This window comes from Paroedura picta, chromosome 10, assembly GCF_049243985.1.
Source record: "Paroedura picta isolate Pp20150507F chromosome 10, Ppicta_v3.0, whole genome shotgun sequence".
NCBI classification, from domain to species: Eukaryota; Metazoa; Chordata; class Lepidosauria; order Squamata; family Gekkonidae; genus Paroedura; species Paroedura picta.
In genome coordinates, this window is record NC_135378.1 from 53,221,151 (window position 1) to 53,244,781 (window position 23,631).

General features: G+C 44.7%; 2 protein-coding genes across 5 annotated transcripts; both read right to left on the reverse strand.

Moving 5' to 3' along the window:
* Positions 1-259: 259 nt before the first annotated feature.
* Positions 260-12,803, reverse strand: C10H4orf51 (chromosome 10 C4orf51 homolog). Its single transcript, XM_077300182.1, has 6 exons — positions 12,404-12,803; positions 7,686-7,762; positions 5,272-5,336; positions 2,615-2,699; positions 2,410-2,494; positions 260-443 (listed from the first exon to the last, which is right to left on the reverse strand). Exons 1-6 carry the CDS (start codon positions 12,640-12,642, stop codon positions 398-400), a joined length of 597 nt encoding a protein of 198 aa, XP_077156297.1. The 5' UTR covers positions 12,643-12,803; the 3' UTR covers positions 260-397.
* A 620-nt stretch (positions 12,804-13,423) lies between these two features.
* MMAA (metabolism of cobalamin associated A) lies at positions 13,424-23,414 on the reverse strand. 4 transcript variants are annotated; one of them, XM_077300178.1, is made up of 7 exons: positions 23,277-23,414; positions 21,779-22,253; positions 20,875-20,997; positions 19,784-19,954; positions 19,028-19,113; positions 17,496-17,645; positions 13,424-15,392 (listed from the first exon to the last, which is right to left on the reverse strand). In XM_077300178.1, the coding sequence occupies exons 2-7, from the start codon at positions 22,215-22,217 to the stop codon at positions 15,105-15,107; spliced, it is 1,257 nt and encodes a 418-aa protein (XP_077156293.1). In that variant the 5' UTR covers positions 22,218-22,253; positions 23,277-23,414; the 3' UTR covers positions 13,424-15,104. The 4 variants fall into 4 exon arrangements, with proteins under 4 accessions (XP_077156293.1, XP_077156294.1, XP_077156296.1 ...); XM_077300179.1 differs by lacking the exon at positions 23,277-23,414 and adding an exon at positions 23,085-23,222; XM_077300181.1 differs by lacking the exon at positions 23,277-23,414 and adding an exon at positions 23,025-23,131.
* Positions 23,415-23,631: the final 217 nt, after the last annotated feature.

A 23,631-nucleotide genomic window follows, 5' to 3' on the forward strand; every position in this document is an offset into this window, starting at 1 on the left:
AGGCCTACCCCTGTTGCAGTCAGAGATCTGCCCATGTTCTAATTTGCATACAAAGACTTCTTTCTTTCATTGCCATTAACAAGGTACAGAAGAACTCTGTGTGCATCAATGAACATGCAAATCTTTAGATCAGGGTGAAAATGCTATATTGATTCTAGTTTTGCATGTTATATTTTCATATTATTCTTGCATCTCTTGAAGCCTGAACCAAATAGTCTTCCTGAACGAAATACCTTACTCCTTATGACAGAACCAGGACTTTTCTCTAAGCATGCCAAAACCTTTACTAGAAAGTGGGCTGTGTTTTTGTGGTTGTTGATTTGGCTAACACCCAGTCTTGCTACTACAGCAGCTGGCAACTAGTTTCTTGGGACTTCGTTTCCAGCACAGACCTCCGTTACAGCTGAGAAGAAACGGAATCACTTTCTTCAGACTCAGAATTCCTGCAAAGGAAAGACAGCGCAGCTTATATATATATATGTGTGTGTGTGTGTGTGTGTGTGTGTGTATATATAACAAAGAGCAATAAAATATGTTGACGGCCAGTGGGGGGGGGGATTAGGGTCTCTGAGCAGAAAAGGTGACTTCACTGCCAAACCAGAGACTGCCAAACCACAAGCTTACTAGGCAGGTTTGCTAACTTTCAGGTGGAGCCTGGAGATCCCCAGAATTACAACGGATCACCAGACAAATAGAGATCAGTTCGGGGGGGGGGACACCATTGTGTGGCATTATAGCCTCCCCTCTGCCAATACCCACCTTCCACCCCTGAAAACTCCAGAAATGTCCAAGTCTCGAGTTGGCAAGCATATCTCTAGATGACTTTGCATCAGTCAGTCTTTCCCAGCCTAAACCAACCTCATAGGGTAGTGAACACCAGACCAACCAGCCTGGTAGAGTGATTCAGGTGTCCAACTAGGACCGGGGAGCCCCAGGTGTGAATCTCCGCTCTGCTGTGGCAGTTCGTTGGTTGACCTTGGGCCAATCACACACACTGTCCACCTAAACATGCATACAGGGTTGGTGTGAGGATAAAATGGAGGAGGGGGAGAAATGTATTCAGCCCCAGGGTCCTTGGGGAAAAGGCAGAATGAGAATGTAATAAATAGCATGGCGTGGTGGTTAAGAGCGGCAGGCTCAAAGCGGCTTACAGCTGCCTTCCATTCCTCTCCCCACAGCAGGCACCTTGTGAGGTAGGTGGGGCTGAGAGAGGTCCACTTTCTGAGAGAAGACTCTCTTAGCCTCACCACTTCACAAGGTGCCTGCTGTGGGGAGAGGAAGGAAAGGCAGTTGTAAGCTGCTTTGAGACTCCTCCTGGTAGAGAAAAGTGGAGTAAAACCTCCCAAATACTAAATGATTCAAATTATTGTTGTTATTGTTATTAATTGAATTTCTACACTGCCTTCCTGAAATCAGATAACAGTAAAACCCTTAGATACAGGCTGAGCCTTTAACCCCTAATTTAAAACAGGGTCAAATAAATTTATTCCCTCCTTATAGTGACAGTTGGGACTTGCACCCCCCCCCCCCACACACACACACTTTTGAAATGGCCCTCAAATGGGTATATTTAAGTATACTCTTGCAGATTTGTGGGATGGCATCCTGGAGACAGTATTGGGCATGGGAGCTTCCAACCAAGTTTGTGATATATATGACACAATAGGTCCTGCTGCTCAGAAGGAATTAATTGTGCTACAGGATATTGCAAAAAGATCGGCAGTAAAACAATCCTTAATAGGCATGAAAGACCTAAGATCCCCACCTACCCTGGTCCAGCTTCTTGTAACACAGAAAAAGAAGAGTTGATGTGTATACTCTGCTTTTCACTACCTGAAGGAGTCTCAAAGCAACCTTCCCTTCCTCATCTTGTGAGGCAGGTGGGGCTGAGAGAGCCCTGAGAGAACTGCTTGGTTAGAACAGCTCTAGCAAAACTGTGACTAGTCCAAGGTCACCCAGCTGGCTTCCTGTGAAGGAGGAGAGGAGAATCAAACTCGGTTCACCAAATTAGAGGCTACTGCTCTGAATCACCACACCACGCTGGTTCTGGTGAGGGAGGGAATTTTGCATGTGCAAATCTTGGCAAAAGAGTTCAGAAATAACGCCATCTATCTAGAGCAGGGGTAGTCAAACTGCGGCCCTCCAGATGTCCATGGACTACAATTCCCAGGAGCCCCTGCCAGCATTCGCTGGCAGGGGCTCCTGGGAATTATAGTCCATGGACATCTGGAGGGCCGCAGTTTGACTACCCATGATCTAGAGCCATTGAATGCAGTTTCTGCAATAGTAGAGGAGGGACAAGGATGCAGGAAACATGGCTGGCAGAGTGCAGGGACCCACTGGGACAAGGGTGTGAGAAGATAAGTATGCAAAAAAGCATGAGAAGAATTAATTTGGAAGGGCTCGTACTGAAAGCCATTTGGAATGCAGATCTTGATAGGAATATCCTGGCTGTTAGATGATGTCGTTTCCGTGTTCTCTGCTGTTTGGTTCCCTGAGATGAAAGTCAAAGACAAGGAAAAGAAGCTGAAAATCATTTGAAAACTTGGAAATTTTGTGCTGCAATTGTGAAGAAAGGAATCTGAATGGGGAAAAATATCAGAACTCAACTCACTGTATTCACTTGCATGCTTTTTCCAATGTTGAATTGCAACGAGGGGAGTTACCGGTGAGGCAACGCTGACTGTATTATAATTAATCTACCGTAAGAGGAAAGAAGATAACTTAAATATGTCACAGTGGATTGCTTATAAATGACACATCTTGGAGAAACTCCTGGCTGTAACCTTTTGAGACACCATGCATTGTTTTCTGACCTGTAGTGAGCCAGATAACCAGCTGCACATTCCCCCATGGGTTCACCTCCAGCTGTTCATTTCCCAGCACAAGAGGCCTCACTGATCAGCTTTGGACCTATAAGGTCCACCACCCAATCCCTGTGGTGGGACAAGCTGCAGTGAGTTTGTGCCAATATATTCCACCTGCACCAAGAGATACTCTTGGCTTGGCTCAAAATAAGCCCTAAAAACCTCACTTTCTGAAACGAATTACAAAACCCAATAACTTGACCTCAAAAGGGTATGAATACTGAACAGAAATACAAGCCACTGTTTCTCTCCTCTGATTCCTCTTTGCAAGTAATAAACAATAATTATTCCCCTGGCAGAAACACCCTGTCTGTTATCAGAGCTTAATTTGAGACAAGGCTCACTAGAACATACTCCTAGAATGTGTTTTGTCTGCCAGGGTTCACGTGCCTTGCATTGAGATGTGCTGCTAAAGGACATTTTCCAGCTCCATCATGTCCAATCATGGCTTGATACTGGGGCCTGTGGAGAGAATCTTCTCCCCACCCCAAAGGACAATGGGAGAAACTTTCCTTCTGTGCTAACAGCAGGGCCAGCCAGCCTCCTCCGGCAACAGCCATTTCATCATTATACGACATAACTGGGGCAGAGGGGAGGAAACATAACTGGATCAATAGGAAGGAACATTTGTTTCTTTAGAGGGTGTGGGCATTCACATGTGTACTAAGTGTTGGAAACAGAATGCACATTCTATGTTTTTTTTTTAAAAAGAGATCTTGAAATGGCAAAGCATTTTTGGTTCCTGCACTATATTTTGAATTTAAGAAAATATAATTTTCCTGCATTAAAAGGTTCCAAAAGTACTCATGGCACAACACGGAAGTGCTCATCTTTATCAGACTAATAAAGGAGAAAAGCAGATCATTGTACTGTCGGCATCGGTATAGGCAATACCCAATTGGTGTGTGCAGTGACTGGAGAATAGTTCTGGGGGGAACTCGTGGGAGAGGCTTGCAAATGTCAACTGAAGATCCCTAAGGCCCATGGAATATGTGGGGGGAAGTGAGTTTGCCAGTGATAGAAGGGTGAGTGGGGAAAAATGCTTCCACGTGTCAAAAATCTGTCTGTTCAAATCCTTAAAAGACGAATTACAATTCCCTTAAGGTTAGTGCTGTCCATCTCTAAGTTGTATATCAAGGTCATTTTCACAACTACAACTAGAGAAGGTTGACTATCTGTGAGCTGAACAACGCAATAACAATCACAGATAGATCCCTGCATTACTCTGGAGACATCCCAGGTTGTACTCATACTCATTGGCCCATGAAGGAGAGTGAAAATATATAAATGAACTTAAAAGGGAAATTGCAGAGTCGTGTGCTTCACCAGTGACAAGCCAAGCCCAGTCTTTGAAGGCAGTGCATGGACCTTGTCCGAAAGCTCTCCTGAGACCCTTATCTAAATATCCACGTTCACAGATGGGCTCTTCTGCTGCACTAAATATGCCACTTTCCTGTATCTCTTCACTTAGTTTTCCTCCCGTTTTAATTGCCTGGTGGCCGCCACCGGTGAACCATTATTTCAAGGTAATCCTGCTGGAGTCAATAGGATTATTCTGGAACCCGGCTGGAAGATTGCAGGCTCCATCTTGCTGCTCTTGTCTACGCAATTGCCACTGACTTCTCTGCTTCCAATGAGTCGTCCCCAAGCAAGCAGCTTCCCTGCCCCAAGCCAAGCCAGTGCTAGAAAGAGTGCGACACTGACTGCGTTTGCCTCTTCCGTCAAGACAAGTCTTTCTTTGGCAACAGATTAAAACGCTGTCCTGTAAATATAAAGTCTACAGGCCTGAAAGAACTGGAGCAGTGCTACTAGACAAGCAAAACTGAACACAGCGAACCATTGACAGCCTCACCTTCTAAAGAAAAGGAGCCCTGTGAAGACTGTTGGGGAGAGGATAGTGTTTCCCTTGAAAAATGCATTTGGATCCCTCCGGGATTAATATTTTCAATGGAAAAGCGGGGCAGAGGGGGACGCCAATAGTGCAGTTCAAAGCAGTGACACCATTCAAGCCCATTGGCTCCAATAGACTTTGAAGTGTATGAACTCTGGAAGCACCTTTCATCCACCTCCTTTGCTCCAAATCACCTTCTTTCATCCAGTTTTCTTGAAAAGACCTAAACAGTTTTTTCCCAAAAAACCCACACTTTGTTTGAAATAACCTGTATCTGTAGCAGTAGAAAAGAGCCAGTGGCACCTTAAATACTAACAAAATATGTGGTAGGCATCCGTGAGATATCTGAAGCCGTGAACAGTGGCCTGCAAAAGCTCATCCCTTGCCACTAATTTTGTTAGTCCTCAAGTGGACTTTTGCTCTTTTCTACTGCTTCAGACAGACTAGCATTGTTACCCATCTTAATATGAGACTCTCTTCAGTCACAAAACAAATCTGAACTATCATGCTTACGTGTTGTGGCTGGAGCTGAGATTCTCCTAAACCATGTGGGAAATTGCTGGAAGCTTTTAAGTAACCTGGAAACGCATAATGAATAGATTGAAAGCTGGTGGGCAGCGGGGGAGGGGGGGAACAAAAAAGCGAAGAAACTTTTCTTGAGGACCTCTGTTCAATCCGATACCAACCACCACAAGCCTTATCACAATTGATTCCCATTCATAAGTGAAACATGCATTCAATTAAGTAAGAAGCAAGTAAGCCTGAATAGAAAATTAATCTCAATTATCTCTTAATTCACTTATCCAGCCTCCTGCCCAAGTCTACCTCATTGTTTGGAACAGCCCAACAGACACAAATACAAAATGTCTGCTACATTCCCTGTGGTTCTTTCAGAGGTTTGACATTCAGAAAAGAGTACACAGCTTGATCCAACAAGACTGCACTTACAACCCTGGAGGGGCAGAGGGGGGAAGACTGGGGAGGGAGGGGGATCTCATGCTGAGTCGGGCCTGTTAGTGCCTGCTCAGACTAGGTATTTGTGAATAAATATGTCATGATCATAAATTGGCTGCGACTGGACAACACTTTGCACACACACCAGATATGTCACAGGTGTCCAGGACTCTGCCCTAATCAGAAATGTGACCCCGTCAACTTGTACCTTCCCCTAGTAGATGCTCATGCGCCAAGTGCATACGCAAATACCCAGAGTAGCGTGTGCCACAGCAGGCACTTCTGAGACATTTAGCCACTTAGATGATGATGCATTTGTGCGGCACTTTGTGCTAAACCAGACTGTAGCTAAACCAGATAGGGCCCCAGGAAACCCAAGGCGAGATTATCTCATGGGGTTTAAAAGCAGCTGGAAATGGGTCACTTGAGATCACCAAGCTGTTCCTTGTTTTGAACTCCTTTGATGAAGGGCAGGATATGGATGCGCCCAACAGATGATCACTAAGGCTCACAGTGTACCTTGAGGAAATTGTAATGAAGCCTGGTCCATCAAGATTTGAGATGAGAAGAAGAGGTGGGATTTTTTGTTTCCTGCTTTTCAGTACCCCGAGGAATCTCAACGGGGCTTACAATCACCTCTACTTCCTCTCCCCACAACAGTCACCTGTGAGGTAGGTGGGGCTGAGAGAGTTCTCAGAGAACTGTGATTGGTCCAAGGTCATCCAGATACTCCACATTTTAAAAAGGAGCTGGGATGGGATGGGCCTGGGGTAATTGGTATCAAGGCCACAGCACTGGAAGAAAAGTTGGATTAACCTCTTTTCTCTTGTGCTGTTTCTTAAGTGCCATCCTCTTTACAACTCCCTGGGGGGAACATACAGATATGGTTCCACCCCCCCACCCCCCAACTAGTAGTGGGTAGGTTCTGTGAGGTCAGAAGATGATGTAACACCCCCCCCCCCACCGCCCATGTGGAGGCCAGAAAAAGGCATGGGTTACGAGGCACATCTCAGGTCAGCCATGAAGTTTACTTAGGTGGCCTAGAGCTTCCTTTGACATGTTGCTGTGGGGATAAAATGGGTCAAACGTGTATGCCACGCCCTGATCTCCTTACAGGAAGCAAGGGCAGGATGCAAATATGGTAGAGGCAGAGAAATTGTGTGAACACTGCTGTTCTTTTTTAAAAGCTTTTTTTCTTTCAAGGAGTTTGCCTTGACTGGGAAACAGCATTGCTCTATGGTTCCATCTAGAGGTCGCCTGCAAGCACTGCATCCCATCCCAGAGCCGCAACAGACTGTTACCCGAAATACTTATGTTTTCCTTCCGTTACTTTTCCAGATGTTTTCAAGGACTTCTTATCCAGAAGCCTGCCTTTCACTGTTCCATTATCAATGGCTACTTCAAGGTCACAATTGCTACACAACCACAGCCGTTGCTTCAGAAAGTTTTTTTGCTGGGTATTCTATTTTTATATAGCTTGGTGTATCGGTTAGGAGTGCAGACTTCTAATCTGGCATGCCAGGTTCGATTCTGCATGCCCCCTGCATGCAGCCAGCTGGGTGACCTTGGGCTCACCACGGCACTGAGAAAACTGCTCTGACAGAGCAGTGATATCAGGGCTCTCTCAGCTTCACCCACCTCACAGGGTGTCTGTTGTGGGGAGAGGAAAGGGAAGGCGACTGTAAGCCACTTTGAGACTCCTTTGCGTAGGGAAAAGCGGCATATAAGATTAAACTCTTCTTCTTCTCCTCCTCCTCCTCCTCCCCCCACTGCCTTTAAAGCAGCTCAGGGCACCACATTCAGTTTCCCCTTCCACATCTCATTTTCAAAACGATCCTGTGAGGTAGGTTAGTCTGAGAATGACTAGACCAAGCACCCCCCCGGCAAAATGAGGATTTGAACCTGAGTCTCTCTGGTCTACTCTAACCACTGTTCCACACTAAACTCTACAGGTTATGCTAGTTTGTTTTTACCAGTATCAGCTGCCACAGTTCGTTTGGCATTGCCATAGTGTCCAGGTATATAGTGAAGCCGGTTGACCAAGAACACCCTAGGGGAGGAAGACACAAAAGGAAAGACTGAGATGTTACTGGAAAGGAGGGGAAGGGGAGTTAATACACAAAGGAGAAGGGGAACCAAACACAACCTGAAACACACTCAAAGTGCTACAGGTGGCAAGCCACAGCGGGTAACAAGAATATCAACATAATTCTTAATTATATTAGCAGTGTAAGTAAGGCAGTGAGGCTGCACACCCTGATTTAAGAGTAGGTAAAGGTTTATTTGGAAATTGCCATACTTGACAGAGCAGAGGAGAGACAGAGATAAGAGCTGACTACATGTCTAACTAAGACAGGGACTGAATCTGTGGCTTCTGAAAAGAAGCAGGAAATTGCCCCTAAGAGTACCAATCCGAGACAGACAAGGAAGGACACTTAACAGGAGAGAAGGTCCTGACCTCATTATCTTATCTAATTGTCTTTTTGCTGCCCCCTGCAGGGTCGTCTTCTGTTCTTCTTTGTATACCAGACATTGCCTATTCCAACAAATTATATGGTATACACAATAATAAAATTAAAAACAGAGAAGATCACACTACATGAAGAGTCAAAACATGCAGTACATTACATTACATAAGCTGTAATAATTCTCCATATAAAGTAGGTGAACATGTCAACAGAAGACTATACATGTTTCGACCTCAAGGGCCTCACTTAGTGATCAATAATATATACTTTTAAAAAACCCATCCAGAAACAATAATATATAGCAGTCCTGACCAGCGTGCTTTGATGTAAGCAGGCCATGGATCCCTTAACATGGTAATTGCTCTCACACATAAATATTCACTGATCTTTAATCTGGCATAAAGTTTCCAGTATTTCTGGATATGTGTGGCTCATCAACCAACAACTGAAATAAAAAACAAGGGGAAGTTAACTCTGCACTCTATTGCTACGGACCGACTAACACAGCTACCTATCTTATTGGGTGGTACCTGATCTGCCTGAAAAAGGCTTCTAGTGGCAAACACTGACCATAAATGTGCCAACATTTGCAAAGGACCTGCTGTATCAAATCACAGTTCTCATAAGAGGAGGGACAGCAATGTAAGAAGTCACTATCTGCCTCTTGCTCCCCAAATTTTGCCCAGTGGTCATAGATTCTTGATGCTTGGAGATCTAGAGAGCTGTGCAATGGCAGTAGATACTTCTGTGGCAGACTACAGTCCTAATGCAGGACTACTAAGGGGGCAGCACTGAGGAGCAATGCAGGTGCCTCCAATTTGTAGAGATGTGGACAACTTTAAACCAGTGCAACAGGTCTAGAACATAAAAGGAGCAGTGTTGGATCAGGTCAATGGCTCATCCAGTCCAACACTCTGTGTCACACAGTGGCCAAAACACAGATGCCATCAGGAGGTCCACCAATGGGACCAGGACTTCAGAAGCCCTCCCACTGTTGCCCCCCAAGTGCCAAGAATACACAGCATCACTTCCCCATAGTGGCAAATAGCCTCTGATGGACCTCCACTTCAGATGTTTATCCAATCGCCTCTTGAAGCTAAGAATCATCACAGCTCCATGACTGCTTCTCTTCCATTCAACAATGAATATCTGTGGCTCCAGATTCTATAAAGACAATCGCTGCCGTGCAACATCCCTGCCCCCTGGTTACCTAAAAGTCAGTAAATGCAGATGGTCAGTATGATAAATGAAGCAGCATTTTCCCTAGAGAGGTGTGTGGAGTTTTGATGCTCCAGAAGCAAGGGAAAATAACTAGGGACTTATGGCCACCCAGTAGCAGTTCTCCTTGCCTTTAAACCAGTGCAACAGGTTTATTGCCAGTGTAGCGTGGAGAGTTCCTTCCCTGCGTTGACTCCCAGGCTGCCCCAGTAGTATCTGACGAATGGAATTACGTGTGACAGGCAAACATCAAGGGAAATTTCCATCTCAGGGCAATCAGCCACCAGGAATGTGCCTGGACACTTTGGGAACTATTAAATCCTATTAATGAAGCATTTCCAAAGCTGTATGAGGTCCAGCCATGTAAGGAAGCCACTCCAATGTGACTCTAGTTTGATAGTCTCCCTGCACATTCAGTTGTGGGACTTGTGGGCCTAGATGAAGCGAAAACTGGGATGCTAGGACTTGTAAAAGGAGTGTCAGAATCCCAGGCTGTGTGTTGGAACTCCACTTTGGCTTCTAACGGGTGCCTCCCCTGGCTTCTGATCAAGTCATTTACCAAATACTGGCAGCTGTTTTTCATCATAGACCCAAACTGGTATAAACAATGAGATCATTTTCTCCTCTCTGGCAGCCTGCAAAAACACACGTGGGGAATTAGCTGTATTCTTATGAACCAGGAGTGGTATCAAAGCGCAGGGAGGCCTGTGCTTTGACCACCCAGGATCTTCCCAGGAGTTGAGGCTTGTCTCACTACTGGTCAGGTTTTTCAATGTTTCGCAGTTGTCAAACTTTTGTTATAAATGGTAAGATGTACCTCAAGCATTTCTATCTTTAAGTAGATCATTAAATAAAATGCCCTGAGCCATATGGAAGGGTGGTATAGAAATCGAATCAAATCGAATCGAATCGATCGATTGATCGATAGATAGATAAAGGAACACACCATTTTCTCAAGCTCTACTATATGACCAATGGCTGCTTCCTAGTCAGAAGTTCATTGGGTGACCTTGGGCCACTGACACCTTTTCAGCCATACATCCCTCACTAGGTTGTTGTGAAGGTGAGATGGAGTATAAGCAACTTTGGGTCCCACTGGGTGAGGTATAAATGAAAGTTTTGTCCTCATTAGTGCCTTAATCAAAGGGGGGGGGGCGGTGAGACTAAAAAGCTAAGTGGAGTTGAAAATAGCAATACTGCCCTTAATTTTTTTAAACTTGAGACTTATATTGGTAACAACACAATACCATCTTGTTACTCTTTTTGCAATTTTAAGTGTCCTCGTCAGGAAACAAAATAGCAGAGAAACAGGGAAAATCACTTGGGATTTTTACACCATCTTCTTCAACACATTCTTTTTCCACACACCAAAGCAGCACCTCAGCATTTCCTAGGAAATCATTCACTACTCTTGGGCCCCTTCCAGCGTGCCTGAGTGTTCATTTCCCCTGAGCTGTCAGGGGGGGGGGGGGACTGCAAGAGCTTAAGGTTCTTGTTTCTTTTGCATGGAGTTTTGCATCTGAAAACATGGAAGCTGGCATGACTTTCCAGTTGAAAACCTGCATTAGAGATGTATTGCTGCTCTCTCTGAACATTTCAATTGTGCCCTCAAAGTGCCATTCTCCCTGCTTTGGAAATGGACGTGTGTCATATGGAAGCTTTAATCAGAATCCAATTTCACAAGATACGAGAATCATGGTGAGATAGTACTTTTAATTGCCAATATTCACTGGAGAAAAAGAATGTATACTCTTAAAGCGTAACTTCATATTAACCCATAACACACAGAAAAACCAAACTACTGAGCCAAGTGATGTTCTACATGTAGTATGCGACCTTTCAAGGGACAGAACTCTACAGGCAACACCAGCTCAGAAAAAAACACAAAGAAAGGAAAGCTAAGGGAAAAGAAAGAGAGGGAGAGATCTGGCTCATGCAAGCTCAGTGAAATTAAGTGTTCCTCATTTAAAAGGAGTGGGTTGGTTTGAAAATAAAGTCCCATTAAACAAAAAAGTCAGAATATATCTCATGAACTTACAGAGCTTTTTATCAAAAGAAAATTTTCCTCTGTGAGCAAAACAACCCCACTTAGGATTATGAATGCCCTGGTACTTTACTAATACATGTCATTTTAATTATTTCCCCCCAAAGCTTGAAATTACAAACATCCCCTCCTCAAATTTATTGTAATTAGTCCATCTCAGTCACACAAACAGTAAATCATTTTGTGAGGTAATGTACTTTGTCATCTTTGCTATCTAAAAAATACCCCCAGTCCCGCTCAGTTTTGCGTCCACACTTTATGTGAGTGCCAGACTAGCCCCTGGGAGGCCCAGGTTCAAATCCCCCCTCAGCCCCGGAAGCTGGCTAAGTGACCTGCGGCCAGCCACTGACTTTCAGCCTAGCCTATCTCACATGATCATGCTGAGGATAAAGTAACGTCAGCCAATTTGTATTCCTCACTAGGGAGAAAGGTGGGGCATAAAATCAAGCCAATGACTTAATTTCTGTTACATAGCACCCACTAACATTGTACGGCATGTCAATACAGGAGACTCAGAGCAACCCAGGATCCCTCTCCTGTCCTCTTAGAACAATCATCACCTGACCAGGTGTCTACATAGATGAAGAATAATTGTTTTTTGTACCCAACTTTTCACTACCCAAAGGAGTCTCAAAGCAGCTTACAATCACCTTCCCTTCCTCTCTCCATAACAGACACCCTGTGAGGTAGGTGAGGCTGAGAGATCTGAGAGAACTGCTAGGGGAGAAAGCTTCTAATGGGACTGTGACTAGCCCAACAGTCAGCCAGCTGGCTGCATGTAGAGGAGCAGGGAATCAAACAGGGCTCTCCAGGTTAGCAGCTGCCACTCTTAATCACTACCAAGTTGCCTCCTGGAGAGGTCAGAGTGTGTTTCCTGACACCCCCATTACCCAGGGTCTCCAGGAGACGTTTCTTGAAGACTTGCTTGCCCAAGATCTACCTTACATTAAAAAAGGCTTACTGGGGTGGATGAGGCTTGTGTACTCTGGTAGGAGAGGAGGGGGCCAGACGGCTACTGGTGGCTGCGTCCAGCCCCTTATTTCCGTAGGCCCCTCCATAAGTTGAGGCACAGCCCTTGTCTGTCTGCGTGTGCCGCTTCCAGGCCTCGCCCGCCAAGGTTTTGATCTCTTCAAAAGTTTCAGGAGCAAGTGGGCTGAAGGGCAGATTGACCCCAGGAGCCAGGAACAGATATTTGGCCATGGGGACGAAAGCTATAGAGGTGCAATTTTACAGGAGCCTGCTGATGGTGTTGTTTTGGTTGTTGCTGCCGTTGACAACTTTCTCTGCTGAACTTCTGCAGGGAGGAAGGAAAAGGGAAAGGCCTTGCTCGCCTTCATCATGTTGCTAAGCAACAGGTCACAAAGTCAGCAGCATTCTAAACATCACAAAGAGGAAGGCAAAAGGTCAAAAATAAAAAGGGGTGAAAGGTGCAACCTACCTTTAGTGGGAATTAGTGGCTCCTGTCTCCCTTTCATAGGCTCTTTCTAAATCTCCTGGCTATAAGGTTTGGTGGATTTAAATGATTTGTAGGTGTTATCAATTGCATGTTAAAGAGCATTAGTGGGGGATTTAGCCTTTTTAGGGGTAGGCAGGAAAGGCAGGCCATCTTTCCCTTCTAGACATTATGAAAGGCATGTGAATGAACAGTTGTTCATCAGCAACGTGAAACGTGTTCCAGGAGGAGAATTACAGCAAATCCAAACTGTTAACTTTGGGCCTGTTTACCTAAGGAAAGATCTTGACTTCACTGCGCACAGGCAGTAAGTGGAACCAAATAGCAACCTCTAGCTTCATTTTTGTTTTATTGTATTGTATTGTAACAGTGTCTGTGGTTCTAAAGAGAATCCCAAATGTAGGTGCAAGTTAGGTCATATGGGTAACCAACAAGGTGTCGAACAAACTGGTCAAAACAAGAATAGATTCAAATGAGTAGTCGTGTTGGTCTGAAGCAGCACAACAAAACAAAATCAGAGTCCGGTGATGCCTTTAAGACCAACAATGATTTATTCAAGGCGTGAGCTTTCGAGTGAAAACACTTTTCTTCAGAAACAAGGTTTTAACAGGGAAATTATCGCATGTGGTAAAAGAAAATCACATATGCTGTCCCAAAGTTTGTGACAGAAGGGTGGGAGAAAAATGCTTTGCATTGGAACATACTGCTGGGTTATATTTTCATTTTAAAATGTTCTGCTGCACTACTTTTTATTTTAAATAACTGAGCAAAAAAGTAAGGAGTACCCTTATGACTTATTCACTAAACAGCAAGACCAAAAAAAAATAAAGATCAAGGTTTTGTTTGTTCATTTGTTTAAGAAAGTTGCTTGTTTCTTTAAATACAGAACTAGAAAAAGAGCCCTGCCAAACCGGGATGGCTGAACAAGAAAAGACTGACTTCCTGGGCAATCAGAAAGGAGAAAGGCGCATATGCACAGCAGTCCCACAGAAAGCAGGAAGCCACAGGCAGAAGGGCGAGACAGAATTAAGGCTACACAAGTTTGTATTACAGGAAGTAATGGACTTACAAAGGGCCAGTGCAGATTAGATATACAGGGGAGAAAAACTTCCTGAAGCAAAACACTGGCACTAGAACAGCTAAAGAACAGCAGTTCCCTCGTGCAGCCTGATTTGAAGGAGATCAGGTCTGAGGGGAGCAGGCTTGTTACAGGGTGGCCACCATTCCACAGAGCTCCAACTGTGTCATGCATTCTGCAGCAGAAGCAGCAGCTGTCAGGGGTATGGTGGTACTTGGAGCTTTTTTTTCACACTAAGGCCTATATTAACTTTTGTGGCCCTTCCTTGCATATCCAGGGAATTGCTAATCACCACTGTGGGATGACAGGTGAATTTCCTCCAGGCCAGGCTGTATTCTGGAGATTTTTGGTGGGGGGATCACTTGGGCATGAAATTGGGGTCACTGTGGGTGGGCAGGGAGTTGTGAGTTCCTGCATTGTGCGGCGGGTTAGACTAGATGACTCTGGAGGTCACTTCTATCTCTATGATTCTAGGAAAGAGAGAGAGAGAGAATGGGAGGATTCCACTTGATTCCTTGTTGCTGCTATAGCTCCTTTTGTTTATGAGGCTCTCCTAGTCCTCAGAGAGACATTTTGGGACAAAAGGGAAGCTGCTGGAAGAAGGGGCTGGTGGGCGAAGATCCCCCCAACTAACACTCCAGTAACACTTTTGTGAACTTTTCCGGTGGTTCAACCTCACTGCTGAGGGACATGAGCTGTGGCTCATTTAAAGCAACATACACAGGATCAGGGGCTGCTACTGGTTTGAGGCAGTGGTACAATAGCTGCTACCACAAAACAATTGTGCTTATATCATTTAGATAAGCCAATGTGCAATTTATTCTACCCATTAATAGTAAACTATAATTTTACAAATAGCTGGAGGGTCCTAGCAATAAGACCTGCATAGTGCCAGCTGCCAGTCTAGGGCAGAAATTGACATATTACAATGCATTTCTGACCCTATTGCCTCTGGTTGGCAACGAATTCCAGCCAGCAGTGGAACAGCTCCATAGAGCCCTGTATTATGTGACACAGAAATTATTTATGTACAGTTATCTGAAATCTGGCTTATCAGGCAAAGTGTGACGTTCACTGAATTATAACACAACATGCCAAACATCAACAACAAATACGTTTATATGTTTGAGATCATGATCTCCCTTTGAAAGATTTCAGCAGTAGGTCTGCAGCCAGCCCTGGAGACAATATCCCACTGACAACCTTCTCCTCCAGAAGTGGGATCTGATCTCTCACTGCCAAGTGACTCCGGAAATGGTCCAGCATGTTTTCTTGAATTAAATTCCACATCCAAACTTTTTGCTGTCTCCGCCGTTTGGTGATCAATTCCCCACTTGCAAGCATAAGATCCCGAAATTCCGTCATCTTATCCCACATGTCGGAGATACCTTCTCCAGTCCTGGCAGAAATCCGCATGACCTAGATTCAGAAGAATTGTTTTAAGAGATAAAAATCAAGCTATTTGCTGGGACTGATTTGGCATAAGCATATTTGAAGGCGCTAGGTTAAGAAAGCGGCACTGAGGGCCTTTTCGCACGGGGATCTTTGTTGCAAATTGTTTGCGGAATGAAAAATCGCCATTTAAAATAGTGGAATTCGTCGTTATGCATACCTGCCTTTGTAGTGGAATCAGTTGCGTTTTTTAGCGTTTCCCACAGGCTTCCGGTCTCGGCAGAAATCGCTAGAAAGGAAGCGCTATTGCCAAGCTCGTCCCGCCCCTGGCCGTCAAGCAGCCAATGGGCAGCCGTTAGCATGCTCCCAAACAGCCCCTTTCCCTTTAAGAAAGGTTTAAAAAAAAAAAAAACAGACCCATAGCAACGAATCTAGGTAGATTCGTTGCTACGGAGAGACCCATCCAGCTGCCTAATGTGAGCTGTCGTTTGATTGTATGATCGTTTGCACGCTGCCTCGAGTGATAAAAAAAATCCCCCCCCCTTCTCACGGGCCCGATTTTCGGCTGAATTTATGTGTAAAAAATAAAGGGACTTTATTTCAGCAAACGGGCTTTTAAGTGGTTTGTGCTTAGTGACTAAAGGTGAAGGACTGAAGCCAGGGAAGCCTCTAAACAGAAAGAGGCTCGCCGGTGCGTTTATCCCCGCTTGCTCGGAGAAAAAAAAATGGCGATCGCTTCGCCGGAAGTTTGGAGGAGAGAGCCGGGGGAGGGACTTTGAAGAACCAGCAACAATGGTAACGCACAGGTCTTTAGCGCTACTGTTGCAGATTGGTTGCAGGAGTGTATCGCTATCCGGAGGGTGAATCCACTTTTCTGGATTCCCCTGAAAGCGCTACAACGAAGCGTTTTTTGCGGGTCGGTTTCAGGATTGTTGCAGATTGTCTACGACGTCGTGGGTTATGGCAAATTAGTAGCGTTTCCAATTAGCAACCATTGTGCTATTTTGAAGCCGTGCGAAATGGCCCTGAAAGTTCAGCTATTAAGCTATGAAGGTTCAGGTATCCATTACGGCTTCCAATGTTGTTATTTAACTTAAGTTGCTGGCCCAATACAGACCTCAAGAGGCACAATCTGGCCACCATTGATTGCATCCAGCCCCATTACTGCCATGCGTTCTGTGTCGGGCTGCCTTTGAAAACCAGTGGCAGCTTCAACGGGTCCCGAGCACAGCGGCCAGAATGCAGGCCAGTGCGAGCTGCAGGGAATCTCTCTCCCCAGTTTTTAAAAGATTGACACTGACCGCTAATTCATCTTCTGGTCCCAAGTGCTGGCTCATTAATATTCTTCACAGCCCTGAATGGGCTTGGGTCAAGGTATCCAAAGCAGGGATAGTCAACCTGTGGTCCTCCAGATATTCATGGACTACAATTCCCATGAGCCACTGCCAGGAAAAGCTGGCAGGGGCTCATGGGAATTGTAGTCGTTTAACATCTGGAGGGCCACAGGTTGACTACCCCTGATCCAAAGGACTGCCAGCTCCTATATAAGCCTAATGAGCTAATGAGCTCTTTACTTTACACTGCAGCATGTTCGACTTGGGAACTACAGGTGAGTAAGTTTTTCAATCCCATTTTATAATGCTTAACTACATTTACTGGTTTTGTTTTCTTTTACTGGAAGACAGCATATAAATTACATATATGGATAAATTAAATTCTGACAGTTGTGCTTTCAAACTGACTTTACATATAACTTACAACATTTAAAGAGGTTTTTAGTTGAGATTCTGGTAACTAAGATCTTCCAAATGCATACGCTTAAAGAATTATGAATATCATCATATGTAGAAAGCCCCCTTAGGACCGTTTATGCACTGGAGGCTTCATGCTAGGCTGCAGGCTGAAGTTTTAGTCATGGCAGGTTGCCCCACCTTTTCCTGCACCCACACGGGGAGCATTTGGCCCTGTGCACCTCATCCGTCCCCAATTTGTGCTCCCGCAAGGGAGCTGGGGCACTGAAGTTCCCAGTGCATAAACGGTCTAGGAGAGACCCGGAGAACTATGTGGGTTCTGTAGTATTAAAATCAATACCCTTGCACCTAAGAAGAAGATTATTTTGTATATACCAACCTTTGGGCTCCAAACCTTAGAGCGCTTACGGAGCAATTTCAGTGCACTGATGTATTCTGCTTGAATTCTACGGGCTGGAACAATTAAATCTCCATCAGCTTTGGTTACTGCAACGAGATCTGCCATCTCAATGATCCCTCGTTTGATGCCCTGAACCAAGCAAGAGGGGAAAAAAAGTGGAACCCTCAGAAATGCTATTGTGATCAATAATCATCTCTTTAAGGCAACCGAGAGTGATGCTGAAATCAGGCAAGAAGAGTTTTTGCTGCCTGTCTTCACCTTAAAAGTTACAGTGCCAGATAACTGCTGAAGTTTAATTTGTACTCCATTGTCTTCTAAAAGGAAACCTTCGTTCCTTGGACCACTGTATTCCGAAGGCCAATATGAAACACCTAGCATCTTAGTCGACTGCTGCAAGTTTAAGAGCCCTGTGTCTAAGGCAGGTTTGGCAATGGCTTCTAAAGAAGAACCAGATCTGAGTCCAGGAGCACCTCAGAGACTAACAAGATTTTCAGGATATAAACATTCAAGAATCAAAAATGTATGATGACTTTCAAAAGCTTATGTCCTAGAAACCTCTAAGGTGCTCTGTGTGTGTGTGCATGTTGAGTGCCATCAAATCACTTGTGACTTATGGCAACCCTATGAATTAACATTCTCCAAAGTGTCCCATCGTTAGCAGCCATTCTTGGGTCTTGTAAACTGAGGGCAGTGGCTTCTTTTAATGAGTCAATCCAGCTCATGTTTGGTCTTCCTCTCTCCCTGCTGCCTTCCACTTTTGATAGCATTATTTTCTTTTCCAGTGACTCTTGTACGATAGCCTCAGTTTAGCCATTTTAGCTTCTAGGAAGAATTTATGTGTGATTTGGTCTAGTACCCACTTATTTATCTTTTTGGGCAGTCCACGGTATCTGAAAAGCTCTCCTCCGACACATTTCAAAGGAATCCACATTGCCAACTCTCTTCATTGACCAAATTTCACACCCATACTTAGTAATGGCGAATATCATAAAGTTGAAAGGGATCTCCAGGGTCATCTAGTCCAACCCCCTGCACAATGCAGGAACTCACAACTACCTGCCCACCCATAGTGACCCTCCTCAGTTTCAATCTCCTACTGACTTTTTGAGTGTAGTCTCCCTTTTGATTGGTGATGGAACCAAGGAAAACGAAATCATGAACCATTTCAATTTCTTCATACCAACCTTAAAGTGTAATTCCACAGTAGATAAAAATATCTCAGCTCCTCTCCAACAACACAGCAATCAGTGTCACTGAACCACAAATGCAATAAATGTTGTAACGGACTTTGTATACTAAAAATCTATGTTAAAAGTCATAAAATGGGCAATAAATTTGACTGTATTATGGATGCTTAGGGAAGGCATAACAAGACAAACAGCAGTACAACTCACCCTCTTGGAGAAAGTACTGTCAAAATTAACACCATATTTTGCTGAAGGCTGAATATTTTGGAAAACCTGCTATTCTCATATATACAGCTTTGCTTCTTGCAACACTAAAAACAATACCTGCAATTCATCCCCTCCTGCTGGTGGCAACAGCAACACAAACATATCAACCATATCAGCAACAGCAAACTCTGATTGGCCCACACCTAAGAATGGAAAGCAGAAATTAATCACTCACTTTTTTTAAGGAATCCACTACTGAAAGAATGGATTAGTGTGAAGGGACAACTGCAAAAAATGTTGATGCAAAGTAAAAAAAAAATTGGCAAACAAGAAGAATCCAAAAAGCTCCACCAGAATAAAGAGAAAGTCACTGCACATTAACATAGCCCAGTGTCATAGGCTTCCATGGCTATTCATGCCTAAAGCAGGTAAGATGCTCTCTCTTCCTGCCTCCTCCCTTCAGAAATATTAATGCAAACTTAGTTGCACTGCATTGTGTTAAAGAGGCAGTGCATTACCTATATGAATATGCATGAAGCTGCCATGGAATGAACCAAACCCTTGGTCTGCAAAGTCGGTACTGACTACTCAAGACCAGCAGTGGCTCTCCAGGGTCTTAAGCAGAGGCCTTCACATGATCTGCTAATGGAACCTGGGTTGGTTGGCCAGTTTGTTCATTTGTTTTCAAAGATGGGGTGGTGCATTTTCTTTTGTAGTGTTTTAGCCAAGGGTAGCACTGATTCAGCCACGTGAGATGCAGGATCTCCTTCTTTTGTAAGCCTCAGTAGGCCAGAGGACGATACAGAGCCACTCAGCTATGTCATCAGAGACCATGATGTGGTCACCATACACCCAAGGCAGGCTTTCACTGACCTACTGTTTCTACAAGGACAATGTCATAGCCTCCTCCTTCACACAGCAGAATGACTTCATTTGTGGTCCGTGTCACACCACCCAGCGTTCCTCTGGTTGGAGATGGCCTGATGTAAGCATTCATGTCTCTTGACAACTCAGTCATTCGAGTTTTGTCACCCAAGAGTGATCCTTCAAAAGTTGAACAAAGATAATATTACTACAGAGACAGCAAACTTTGTCCCAAGATTCAAGTAAGTGCAGGCTTATTCAACAAAGTGGAGAACCAAATAGTAAACATGACTTCCTGCATGCATCTCAAGCATGTTTACTGCAAACAAGAATATTTAGGAATCCCTGAGTGCTTGAACTATGTGAAGACTATGTGAACTATGTGATTGCCTGGACTTTAATGGCATGTACTTTTGCCCCGTTTGGGTGGCACCCCAAACGGGGCAAAAGTACATGCCATTAAAGTCCAGGCAATCACGTAACCCCTTGAAGGGCACAGTCACACTATCTCAGCTGATCATAAAGTTCATGAAAGCAGACACACATACCTAAATACAGGATAACTATGAAACCCCACATTTTGGAAGCATACCAAAATCAAAAGGTGAGTACCATTTAGAAAGTGTTTTTATTTGGGGTGAGCAGGCATGTAAAATTTAAGATTAGTTGGCAAACTTAGTATCCAGTACTTCAATTAATATAGCTTGTATCTGTTACCACTTTGGTATGGGCTATCCCAATGGTGCTCACTCCGGGGCTTGCAGAGAGTTGAATTCCCAATTGGCATGAGGCCTGCACTTCAAGTCAGCTTTCAGCTGCCCTGTTCTTGTAGTGATAGTCTTTTCACAGGGGAAGCCAGATGCCAACCACAAGCCCAACTGTGGAAGGCCTTACCCACTTTCCTGAAACACCGGGCAGGTCCCACATTAAGGAACTGTGGTCCAGAGCATCACAGGTAGCATATCAAAGAGCCCTATGTGGCTCCTGAGCCACTGACTGACTATCACTGGGCTATGCTACCTATTTAATCAAAATAACTACATTTGGGTTCCTAACCAAGTAGAAAAGGAGAGGATTAATGTTTTCAAAGACATACTCACCACCACTTGTACTGGAGGAAGGGTCCACTGCCAGCACAGATACTTTGTGCCCTCTTTCTGTAAGCATTTTCCCAAAACATTCAATAAAAGTTGATTTCCCAGCACCAGGGGGACCAGATAATCCTAGGTATCAGTAGAAACATCTCTTGAGTCCAGGGCAATGTGCAATCCCATTAAAATTGCAGCACAATGTAGCCAGCATGCTATGCAAAACTGTCAGGTAAGCATCTCTTGCATGATCAGTGTCTTCATAAGCTGAGAAAAAAAGCTCTGATCTAAACCCAATTAATTTATTGTTATCAATATTCTTCCATCCCCTTGTCTTACTTGTAATCTCTGCCCTTTCTTCCCAAAGTGACGAAATTCATAATCTTGAGCCTTTTCTTAAATGCAAATGTTTCCCCTTCTCCAATGCAAGCAGCTACTGAAGGCATACCCGTGACCTGCGTTGCCCAGTAAACCACATTTAACCATCTTCTCTAAAAGGATTACTCTTCCTAAATCAGCTCAAATTTGACTTCTTCTAATTTTTTCCTTCCCCATTACCAAATAAACAAATTTTATGCAAATGAATAACATTTACTGGATCTTTTAAACAAGGGTATTAAAGAGCAAACCCAGAATAATTAGAGAAATGTCAAGAGCTCATGGAAAGGATTTGTGGGGTACTTGGAATTAACCAAATACTAAGGAAGATTTTCTCTTCAGTAGGCAGGTTTCATGGGGGAAGTAGCTTCCCACACAGCAATGTTGAAATACAGCTGTACTGAGGTACAACCCATCAAAACAGGTTACAACTCCTTTGTAAGTTTCAAGAGTTTCAGTAAAAAACATTTCCTTAAACTGTGGCAAATCAAACTGCATTCGATCATAGCAACAATTGCACAAACAAAAAAGGACTGACCCACTCTAAAGGCTAGTGGCTTTCCTTTATTTAACTGTTCTTGTTCTCTGTGGTAGGATAGTACCTTCTGAAGGAGCACCTGAGCAATCTCTTTTTTCCTGCTGTGGGTGGACTCTACAAGAGTAATGGCTTCAGCCAAGCAGGCCCTGTGCCCACGGACAAGTCCACTGTACAGTTTATCTAAAACTCTTTGTTCCCTAGCAGAGAGTTCCTCCATTTGCTCTTCTGGTTTTGCTGGACAACACCAGCCAGTCTTCAAGCCCTTTGAAGATACCATCATTCGCCTCACAAAATGGGGCTGTAGCAAATCAGTCTGTCGGTCATATAGATAAGAAGATCCTGGAAAGGACCTCACACAAAAATTATTGAAAGAACTTCTTCTAATAGTCTTTAAGAAACGGGAAGGAGGAAACTGTAGCAGCAGTGATGATGCATTCATTTTGCCTTAAGTCAGGGAGATCCACTTTTAGACAGCCTAATAAAGGAAGAAGAAGAATGAAAAGCAGCACAAGCACATACTATGCAATCAATCTGCTAGATGCTAAGCAAGGTGACACTATGCTCATGAGCAATACAAATCGGAAAGTGGGGGTGGGTGGAACATGGGGGGGAAGGGTTAACTGGCCTCAACCAGGGTCAGGGCTTTTTTGGTCCTGGCTTCGTCCTGGTGGAATACTCTGCCAAATGAATCAGAGCCCTGCAGGATCTTCAACAGTGCCGCAGGGCTTGCAAGATGGAACTGGTCAACCAGGCCTATGGTCGAGGAGTCACTGGCCTCCCTGGACAACTCCACCAAGTTAAAATTCCAAATGAGGGTTACTTGTATGACACACCCATTTCCCTCCAATGTCTGCAGACTAAAAGAGAGAAAGCCCACCATTTGGCCAAGTCAACCTTGGGGTGACCCTAAGAGAACAGCAGTGTCAAGCTGGGACAGTGCAGGATCTCAGCCTGGTCTTGGGCATGGCCACTACTCACTCTTGACACCATCATATCTAATGAACAAAAAAGCAGCAAGCTGGGAGTCCCCACAGGAAAAGAAACTCAACATTAGCTAGATGCAGCACACATCATTATCATTATTGCTGTATTGAAGCGTCTACCCCTATACACCGATCATAAATACGTTTTTCCAGAATGATGTTTGAAGCGCACAGTTCGCACTCTGCCTAACTCAGTCCCGTGGGGCTTACAGTAAACGAGAAAAGATGACAGTTCAAGGTGAAACAAGACCTTTCAGACCAACCAAGATTTATTTCGGCCCAAACGGCTCAAGGTGGGAAGGAGCAACCCGAGGCGAGCGTGCCTGGGCCGTCCAACCACCCTGCCTGCTGCATTCGCTTCTGCGCCGAGCTCTGGCCAGCCTGAAGGCGACTGAGCGGGCAGAGGCCAGCGCACAGAGACATTAAAGCAACGAGGAGAACAAATCCGACGCCCCCCACCCCATCAGGCTCCCGCCCGCCCGCCCCTCCTGGCAAGGCGGGACCACGGAATTGACCTGAGCTACTGCCAATCTTTTACATCCGGGACACGTCAGACCACAACACAACCCAGACCTCTGCAGGTTCTCGTTCTGACTCCCGCCCACTTACTCAGCGGGCAATAACTTTGCGCCTGCGTAAAAGATCTTTGGTTGCAACGGGTGGCCGCGCAAGCGCAGTTAGAAGCACCGTGTCGCTTGTGAGCTGCAATACTCGAGTCTAGGAAATAGTCAGGGAAAGTCAGGGCTTGAAAGGCCACTCCTAGAAAAACCCTCTCCGGCAGAGGTGGCAGGGGCTCATGGGAATTGTAGTTCATGGGCCTCTGGAGAGCTATAGTGTGGCCACGCCTGTAATAAAGAGTTGGAGCCCTGA

What these genes read in the sequence shown, in the direction of transcription:
- MMAA (XM_077300178.1), bottom strand. Translation starts at nt 22,217, where the DNA reads ATGAATGCATCATCACTGCTGCTACAGTTTCCTCCTTCCCGTTTCTTA. An exon ending in TGTCCTTGTAGAAACAGTAG is followed by an intron (nt 19,114 to 19,783) that starts GTCAGTGAAAGC and finishes TTCCATTCTTAG; the next exon opens with GTGTGGGCCAATCAGAGTTT. An exon ending in CAGGAGGGGATGAATTGCAG is followed by an intron (nt 17,646 to 19,027) that starts GTATTGTTTTTA and finishes TGCTTGGTTCAG; the next exon opens with GGCATCAAACGAGGGATCAT.
- C10H4orf51 (XM_077300182.1), bottom strand. Translation starts at nt 12,642, where the DNA reads ATGGCCAAATATCTGTTCCTGGCTCCTGGGGTCAATCTGCCCTTCAGC. An exon ending in CACAAGCCTCATCCACCCCA is followed by an intron (nt 7,763 to 12,403) that starts GTAAGCCTTTTT and finishes TTCCTCCCCTAG; the next exon opens with GGTGTTCTTGGTCAACCGGC. An exon ending in CTCAGCTCCAGCCACAACAC is followed by an intron (nt 2,700 to 5,271) that starts GTAAGCATGATA and finishes CTCTTACGGTAG; the next exon opens with ATTAATTATAATACAGTCAG.